Source organism: Etheostoma cragini, chromosome 22 (assembly GCF_013103735.1).
Source record: "Etheostoma cragini isolate CJK2018 chromosome 22, CSU_Ecrag_1.0, whole genome shotgun sequence".
Classification (NCBI taxonomy): domain Eukaryota; kingdom Metazoa; phylum Chordata; class Actinopteri; order Perciformes; family Percidae; genus Etheostoma; species Etheostoma cragini.
In genome coordinates, this window is record NC_048428.1 from 9,715,854 (window position 1) to 9,726,138 (window position 10,285).

Here is a 10,285-nt window from a genome sequence, read left to right on the forward strand (position 1 = left end):
GTGCTAACCCCGCCCCTTGCACACGGGTTCTGAGGGAGAGTTCTTTCTTTTGGATTGGGAATAGCAACAATGCATCGTTGACAAACGTTATGAATAAAATTGGAATGTGATGAAATTACTATTGCTTTTATGTAGCAAGAAATAGGCAAAAAAAAAATCCTCCAGTACCTAGTAGAAAACCGATAACGTTGGAGGAACAGTGATCCGGTCTTTCATAGTTTACCCCCGGGGCTCATTTAATCGGGATTCGGTACCCATCTCTAAATTTCTGCCTAAGAAATAGAGAAAATATTAACACTTCTTAACTAAAAAGTGTCCGTACAAAATGTCCACAAAAAAATGCATTTAAAGAACCTTTTTATATTAAATTTTTTTGTTTTTTTTGCCTATTCCTGGTAATGTGTTTTAATCTGGTAACACCTCTAGACTACTCAATACACCGCAAATAAATCAAAAATTGCAGCATAAAAAATGACCAGAGTCTAATCAGCACCAAAAAACCTAAACAGTGTAAGCTTCACGCAAGCCAGTTATTGCAGAAAAATATGCTTGCTTTGACAGTGTCAACCCTGTGCGTGTGTGTAAGTTTAAAAGATACCTTTACAGCCTTGACCCAGCGCTTTGAATAGTCGGTCAAAGTCTGTGAAAGGTCTCTGGTTTGGACTGTATGCCTTGGATGCGGTGTTAGAGCGTGGGTGCGTGTATGTGTGTGTGTCCCTGTGTAGATTGTTTGCGGAAGATTGCAGTGATATCAGCAAGGTGGCAGGCATCCCATTTATCCACCCGATCCTCCTCTAGCCTTCCTGTTCACCCCTATCACTGCCATCAAACCCAGAGGCTAGCGCTGCACAAAGCCTCAGAAAAGCCTTTTAGGAGCTAAGTGAAGTGTGTGACCTGCCGGGATTTTCTTTTTTAAATGTAAAAAAAAAAAAAAAAATAAGGCTTTTCCTGGCTATGTATTTTCTGTCCTTTTTTAAATGACTGAAGGGGATCCTTATGTGTTCTCTCTTTTTTTTTTTTTCTGTAAATAAAACACCTGAGAATATTTCACCCAAGGTACCAAAGGTTGGCATATAAAGCAAGGCTAGCAGTAGTGGAATATCATTAGGAAAAGAATGACAGTTAGTTCATGTAATAAAATCCTTCCTCATTCCCAGACTTGGGTTTTGTAGTTTAGACCACACATCCTTCTGCCTTCTGGGATCAGTTCCAACTATAATTTCCTTTTCTGTCCCCCCCCTCCCAAACAAACTCACAGCGTTATCCTCGTGTCAAATGAGGTCATCATTCTACCTCAGCAAAAAGAGTCTGTGACAGGATGTCAGAAGAAAGAGATTTTGTTGATGATTTAATTAGGATTTTGGTATTATACACAGACAGTTCTAAAACCCATTTAGTAATGATGAAAGGTACAACTTAAAGGGTCACCATATTGCAAGTACATACATACTGCAATTTTATTCATTTTTTAAAGGTTGTTCTTTTTCATGTTCTCTTTATTTGCCAAGTACATTTACACATGTGAGGAATGTATCCTCTGCATTTAACCCATCCTAAATAAGCACACAGGGACCAACTCCTGTTGTAATGCAAGTGCCTAATCAAGGGCAAGAGCAATGGCAGGAGTAACCTTGCCCTGCCTGGACCGGGTGATCAAACGAGATACAGATGGTTGTAGGCAAATTCTCGAAATGCACGGAAAGAAAAGAATGATCTCACACCAACGTGTTTCCACTTTCTAAAAACAACTTACTTGCACCATGGCCCTGCCAATCATCATGACTTCAATTAACTGTTTGGTGCAATAATATGGTTAATTTGTTGCATTCCCCCCCATAGTTTTGCTTTAGTAGGACTGGGATATAGGAGAGAGATGAGAAAATATGTCAGATCTACACCTACACACGTACACGCACATATGCATTAGAACGAGTACACAGCCTTGCATGCAGTAGAAAACTAACACAGAGGATTAGGGTCAAGCGTCTGTGTGCGTGTGCGCGCGCGTGTGTGTGATGTTAAAATGAAGCGTTTTACGTGAAAGAATATTTAAATATTAACCTAAATAATCATGTAAGCTGCAGTGTGCTATATGTGATCTTATCCATCCACTCAAACAAATTTTTTTTCTCAGAAGTGTGATGCGGGGAAGTAGGTAAGAGAGAATTGTTCCATGAAAAAAAAAAAAATCAGGGAAATTAAGAGGCAAACCAGTGAAAAACAGGGCGGTAAATAATTTGGGTAAGAAAGGAGAGAAACATTAAAGGAAGACAAAAGAATGCTGGCAAGTAAAGAAAAAAAAGAAGGGAGAATTCAGTCATATTCGTGCTGAGTCTGATTAAAATTCTGCATTCCCCTGTGAATCATCAAATTCCCGCTTTGATCCGACTTTAGAAGCGAGCGGCTGTTTATGGGCATTTTTCTTGGAATAAGAGATTGAGGTTGCAGAGCACATGGCCTCGGACAGATGAGTGCTCCATACTCTACCCGTCACTTAGGGAAAACCCTCATTGTTATTATGATTATCAGAGGGAAGGGCTTTAAAAATGGGGCATAAAGTGTGCATGCTGTGTGTGGACTTTGCTGGACACATTCCTGTTGTGTTCACTGTCAAGTTATATCATGTCCACTGATGTTTTATGTAAATATTGTAAATTCTACTCACACTAGTTGTAATATTCTTATTTTGTCTGCATTGTCTAACTTTGATAATGAGCCTCATCCTGGTAACAAACACATCACTATCCTACTGTTTATTGCTAACTAAAGTGAGATGGGTATTAGATGTGTGATCCAATGGTATGTTTACGATGCAGCAAAGCTTATAGCCAGCATCAAGTGAAAGTTGAGCTCTGATCCTGATTTTCTGACAAATGTGAGATGAAGAGGATGTAAGACAAATGTTTTCACTCATGGTTTGAGCACCGGTGCCGAGGAGGTTCATGCTTCATGTGCAGTTACACCTGTCTTTATGCTTCTTGTGATGTCAAAATACTTAAAAACTATGACATATAAGTTTGTATTGGCCATCAAGAATAAAGTCTATGTCACCATTTATCAGGTGGCAATTGCTAGTAGGCATGCAAAGGTGTTGTACATGTCTTAAAATGTCAAGTAGTTTTGGCACCAGATTTCAAATTGTTAAGCAGGAAGACTTCCAGGCAGTAGCTCAGTCCGTAGGGAGTTGGGTTGGAACCGGAGGGTCGCTGGTTCAAGTCCCAATACCAATGTATGGTAGTGGACTGGTAGCTGGAGTTGGTGCCCCAACTGCTAGGGGCACCTCTCTTTCCCTCCACTCTGACATCTCTCCATTTGGTGCATGTATAGGTACTGCGTATGTGTGTGTAATTCAGGCCTGTGTGTAATAACAGTGTAAATTGTAATTTCCCTTTTGTGGCACTAATAAAGGATGTAGTAGTAGTAGTAGTAGTATTATTACATGTACTACATACTTCACTGCTTAGACTGTAAGCTTGAGGGTCTTGGCTTTTTGTGCATGCAGTTCATTATTTTCCCCTAATAGACATATTGACTGCTTGTGTTCTGTTCAGGGTGATAAGGACTTCACCCCTGCAGCTGCCCAGGTGGCTCATCAGAAGCCCCAGCCTTGTGTCTCCAAGCTGCCCGCCTCCCAGCACATCAACCAGCACATCCACCAGCCCCGCAAGTGAACCAGGCAGCGAGCTCCATCGGCTACGCTAACTCCACCTGCCGGCCTTTCCCAATGGAACACATATGATGAAGATGTTTCCCCACCAGGCACAGATCTTCTCTAAATATTCAGAGTAGTATTTGTTAGCCTGTTGCATTTCATGTAGGATGAATTAATCAGCAACAGACGCCAACGCCAATACAGCCATTGCAGAAGTCCTCCTCGTTACACCCCTGCTGCATTGTTGCTGCATTAATAGTCTTGTGTCCTCTCCTTAAGAGGGATTGTTTCAACAGTTGTATAGTTTTAAATGGGTGGAGGGTCTTGTAAAATGGCTATTGTTCTTGGATTAAACAGTAATTGAGAAGTCTGAGTCTGTGGGGGGAACTCTCACCCCAGCGATGTGCCGACCAATGCCGCGTCACAGCACCTCGCCAAATGACGGCAACATATCTATCAGGCCAACTAACCAACCAATCAACTCCCAGTGATGAGCCTAAGCTCCAGCCTTCTACCTATGATCTTCACAGACCAAAAGAACCAATCAACAACTCACGAGGAAGACACCAGTTATACATTACCAACACAAACCAAAAATAACACAAAGAGCGGCTACTAAATTGCAAAACTCAGCTTGATGCGTGTGCATCAGTGAGACCGTTGCCAAACTGCACAGGTACAGCATGGACCAGAGAGTTGAAGTAGCTAATTACATGACCATATTATTAGCCCAACACTGAGGTTACCGGCTGCAACTTTGACAAGCATTACATTTGGCCATTTCAAAATTATAGATGCCCAATTAGGAGAACTAATGAAATGCAAGACCCACTTTTCTGTAATGATGGCTGTCATCACCCAAGTACCTACTTGCTGCATGCTGTTAGTGTCATGACTCCAGATAGCTTTAGCAGAAGCCAATATAGCTTTTGTTGCAGTTTCTTGCTGTCTCACTGTTCCTACCTTCATTTAACAAGAAGGAGTCGTCCTACATTTCTGATCTACTCTCCATTTTGCCTGCTTTATTGGAGCTCTAATAATGTCAGTCATTCCCTGGCAATGTTAATTTGAACGCAAACTTAACCTGCTTCCTAGTTAAAGTTTCCCCATCAGTGCCTCTGTGCTTATTTTTTGTCTCATTTGACTCGCATGTTATTTTCTATGCACCAGAGTCAACTGGTATAAAAATATAGCCCAAAAGGGAATGAAAAGATACTGTCAAGCAGCTGCAGTATGTTGTGTGTTTGCATTAACATTAGTCAGAACATCCCGAGGTTGAACAAAGCATTGCAGAGAAGTAGTTTTGAAAATAGTGAGGCTCCTGACTGTAAGATGAAGGTAGTAATCTCCGTGCTAAAACGTTCCACAGAGAAGTGTTTGAACAAATATGTGGCATATATTTCTACTTGCCAGGATATCGGCAGTGCATAGGGAAATCTGTATCAGCCCAAGTCACGATCAAAAATTACACATATCTACACACATACACACACACACACACACACACACACACACACACACACCACCCTTTTCCTTAAATCACCCATCCCCTTACACTCAAGTGTCATTTATTGCAACACTAATGTTCAGGTTTCCACGAAAGAAAAAATGCATCTTGCCAAGAAGGAATGATTTCCTGTGTTAATTTAATTACGTTTAAAATGAGTTTTATATTTGTTTTTTCTCAGTTATTTTTTTTTCTTGAGTAAATTGTTTGAATTTTACAAATCTTTAGCCATTTAGTGGACTTAGGTATTAGGTTTGGTGGTAATAGTACACACTATCTTAATGTGTGTGTTTTTTTTTCAGCTTGTCTGCATTTGAATTAAAAGAGGGATGACTGGACAAAAACTTTCATTTGTAACATTTGTCACGCAAAAACAATTTTAGCTCAGTACTCAAGGCGGTGAATGACACAGTTCTCATATGTTGTACTCCAGTTCAAAGCAGTCCTACTTGATGGTTGGTGTCCTGTTGAGTATTACAGCCTTGCATGGTGTATTAGCACCCTGCACCAAGGGATTAAGGCTCAGGTGGTGTTTTGAAATGAAACAGAAGCATCTCTCCAAGAGCTGGCCGCTGTTTTTCTTTCCGGCAGCTCACACACACACACACACCCCCACCCACACCCCAACACACAGTGCACCAGGTGTCAGTGCATGTAATCCATTTTAACACAAGCATCTGCAACCAGGTGTTCTGTCAGTTTATGTTCACCCAATAAACCAGCCAGTGCAGGCTTATTTGGTACGAGCCTCTGTCAGCAAGCTGCAACACCCCATTAAAGCAGACACAATCTCCTTGACTCTCCATGGTTTTATATAGTTACTCTCAATGTGCCAGACCTCTCATCCCCTGCCATGCATGCCGTATTAGACTGACTGGGAGAACATAATGAGAGTGCAACCGCTAAAGATTTATTATACTAAAGTACTGAGAATTCTCTGGTTGTGTGAGTATGAATTCCATAACAAAGAAGGTCAATTGGATCACTATTTATTCTTTAAGGATAATATGTTATTTCTAGTCTAGCTAGTAAACATCAGCTTGACACTGCCTTGCAAAGATTTCTTCATTTGTACCTGTGACCAACCATGCAAGAGAAGCTGTCGGTTGTGGTACTGCAAAAGTGCTTTGCATTACCCATTCAATTTAACAAATATTGTCGTTTTAAATTTGGCTTGTAAATCAAAGTTTCAAACATGTCGTCATTTATGAAGTTGAGTAGAGTGACAGCTTTGTTTTAGCTGGTAGACCCACTCATCTGGCTCAGTGATTTGTTCTGGTCGGCACTGGTGCACAGTAACAACAAACGACTACCTTCTATGTGAGTAAAAAAAATTGTTTTTCTTCCCACACTGAGCCACTTTATTAGCCCTCAGTATAGACTACCAGCTGTTAGCCATGTGACCCTAGAAACAGTAAAACAGGCTCCAGCTTGTTAAGACGGCCACCTGAGAACCTTTCACCGACGCTGTGGTGTACTCAGGCAACAGTGGGAGGAAAAGGTATGTCAGGCATCTAGGTCAGGACCTTGTAGGATGTGCTCATGGTCATTTTGAAACGGTTTAAATGAAGGAATAGTTTTATTTTGAGCAACATATATAGAAAACAAAAACCTAAAGTACATACTGAAGAGGATTAGGGCCACATGTGAGAAATGTATTTGAGTTCTGAGAATATTCTTCTGAGATTAAAGTCAGAATTGTGATTTAAATTTATCTCACTTTATTCTCAGGATTATTACTTTTATTTTAACCGAACTACGTACTGTTATTTTTATTTCATCTTTTTTTTTTTTTTATATATATATATATTCCAAGCGTCACATCGTGCTGTGCCATCCCTCAAAGAGCATCACTGACAGAATTTTATGTCAAACTAACCTATTTCCTAGTGTCGCTGCTGAAAATGTCTAACAGAAAGCATAATTCAGTTCTTTTTCAAGTGTGGGGTTTTCAAAACTCCTAGGAGAAGTGTTTTTCTCTCCACTTTTTATCAGTGAGGGCGTTGCCACTTTTCAGCTTTTCTGGAATTCATTAAGAAGGACCTACCTTGACCTAATCCTTGATTGTGTCACAGTATCATTTCACAGAATACAAAAAATCAATTTATATAGCTCTCATATCTTGAGAACTGAGATAGATTACATTTGGTCCTTGCTAAATCTAAGCAATTATAACTATGACAAAAAGGAGAATAACTTCCTGTGCTATATATTTGGCCAGACACCAATATTGCTTTTTGTTACTAATAGCTTATTTCATGGCACATCAATTCCATATTTTTAAAATTATTAACATCTCATATTTATGATTTGACACCTACCTTCAGTGACAATGTATTAACTGCAACCTCATATAACCTATCAAGATGCAATATTATGTCTTAATCTACAAATCTGCATGTAAAATGTTATTGCTTGTTTCTTTAATAGAGGTGTGCCATATTTTAATCAAAAAGCGTGTTAAGTAACAACAGTACAATACATAGTTCTGTCATAAATGATACTACTGCTCCGATTATTCAGCGATATGTTGAATTAATACACTTCACGTCCATGCCAGTTACTGCACTCTATCTAACGAGCAGGAATCTTTGTGTTGTACCCAAAACCAACCAGTAGAGGGCACCCGACTAGTGATTCTCACTCTTAATCACAGGTTTGACAGAAGCCCTTATTTAGTGCTGATCTAAAATCAGGTCATCCTGATTAAATCCCAGCCTGTTCACAGCATGACATAATAACTATCATACTATCAGTGGATAGTGCCTTGTTTATTTGGCCACTTCTGAATTTCTATAAGGGATGTGGGAGGGGAATCGCTCACCATGGCTGTAATGTTTCATAATCTCAGGTTACAATCTTAAACCAACAGCTGTTTGAGCTGCAACCATGACCTAAATAGTACCTGATGCATTCAGGGCTAATAGGTTTGAGTCTCTCCCATACACACATCCAACACTCTCATACAGTTCATTTCTCCACACTCAGTATGAGTAGACTTGGAATAGATGATCAAAACACACAAAAATTGATACAATGATTCTATATCCTGTCTTATATATGTGCGTGTCATGTATCTAATCTCACCGTCAGTCTGTATTCCAGGGAAACCTTTCACCAGAGCGCAGAAGTTCTGCAGAAACCTTATCCTAACCCCGCTTCATAAAAACTCACAAAACACTTACACAGAAGTCCATTGCAAATACATGTTTTTATTCATGCTGAGCTAGTCTATATCCTTTACATTCAACTTCCAGGATTGCTCTGGTGCTGCCGGAAATTCAACTGGAGAATGTATTTTCTGATTCCTTCCGCTTCTTTGTGATATTATCATCATGATGGCTTGATCATTGATCATTACTATCATGATATTTTCCTCCCATGCCCAAATGCTATGTGGAGTTGCCAGACCCTCCTTCAGAGCGCTTTGGAGGAGGGTCTGGCAAAGCGAGACTATAGTAACCAAACTTAGGATGCCTCATAACAAACTGCACCCACTAGACATCGTTGGCCATGATACTGCTGTAACAGCCAAAAAAGCCATTTTTATATGAAACTTGTTCTTATGTTGATGTTAAATATGTTAATCCAGCAACCACTTACAGCAGCTGTGCAGATCTCTGCCATTTGGTCATCTTTGGTCATATTCAAAAGACTTCCTCTGGGCAGTATCTAAGCATATTGCCACTCTGAAGTCAATGAAGTTTATTTGACTGCTTTTGCTGTGCAGTGCCCTTGTAACCCCTTAGCAACTCATCACCATGTATATTAGACACACACTCTTGGATGGCACTTAAGCTGCAATCGCCATGAGGAGTTAGGACCGTGAAATTGTGCTCCGAAAAATCCCGACATTGTTATATCACTGCTCTGCCGGCGGCTCTGTGTGTCTTAAACTCACGGCTATTTTTCGCCCCATTATTTTCACTGTTCTGTTAAAACAGGGAGCTGACCTCTTGCTCTATAATAGGTTGACTGTTTTTTTGTTTGTTTGTTTTTTAAAGCTCCATTTGTGAGGGATTTTCACTTCAATTCTACTTGTATTGTCACATTGGCCAAGACTCACCCTTCTGCAACTGTTAATAGGTAAAACCAATGCCCGTAATGTAAGATGTTGAAAATCAAGAGAAAAAAAAAATCCTTTTTTGATTAACTTTCCAACAAGAACATGGCTGAGAGACATTCAAAGTTCTTACCGCATTAAAGCATCAATATTTGTCTCGATTGCAATCACATCCAAAGTCAGAAAAAAGTATATTTATTTTTTCCCATCATCTGTACCCTGCATACACCAAATTCAATTTTAGAGTCGCATTCTTAGCAATGAATGTGAATTTGCAATGTAAACATTTGGACAAAGTTCAAACTTTATTCCCACAAGGTGAGATTTAAGTGTTACATCACAACAGAGCTCCACTTTTCAGTATTCAAACTCCAACTTTAAGACTAAACAACATGGTTGTTTTTGTATAAATAGGTTGTCCATATATAAATAGCAACTTTTGAAATAGTCTATATTGAATAAAAAATAAAGCATGTCATCAAAAAGCATTAGAATCTCTAATATAAAATATATATGCAAAATACATTCATGGATTTGTCATTAGAAAGCGTAACAAAAATCATCTAAAAATATTGCTGTCGAATGCGATTAGTTTTCATATAAAGTCAGGTGTAGCTTTCTCAGTCAACATGACTCACCCATTAGTATTCTCCACGTAACATTTTAAAGACATTATTCAACTACATCTTTAAGAAGTTGCTTACTGTTTTATAGGAAGAAAGATGAACAAATGTCTGCTGCGGTTACAGTCTGAGGGAATACATGTGTCTTCTGCTCCAATACAGTGTAGCACACTACAAAACACTACTGCTTTGAGCACCCAAACTGTAACAAAATATAGACTAGGCCATCCATCAAAAAGCAATAAATATGAAAAATAAGTTAGCCAAAAACATTTCAAGTATCAAATCACTGTTTGACATCATAAAAGACACTGAGCGAGCATTGTGCACTTCAAATGTTGTCCAAGGTCCGCCAGCCGTTTTTAAAAGGCTGACCGCCATTCTAGATGCAAAACAGAGCAGATAAAAGCATTCTTCTTCGCTGCTTATACAGTGACGTA

General features: G+C 39.4%; 1 protein-coding gene across 1 annotated transcript in view; it reads left to right on the forward strand.

Moving 5' to 3' along the window:
* The window catches only part of dap (death-associated protein), a 15,051-nt gene extending 9,793 nt beyond the window's left edge, over positions 1 to 5,258 (forward strand). The window contains exon 4 of the mRNA XM_034861791.1: positions 3,552 to 5,258. Coding sequence (XP_034717682.1) covers positions 3,552 to 3,671 — 120 coding nt within the window. The 3' untranslated portion in view covers positions 3,672 to 5,258. The remainder of the gene's footprint in view (positions 1 to 3,551) is intronic.
* Positions 5,259 to 10,285: the final 5,027 nt, after the last annotated feature.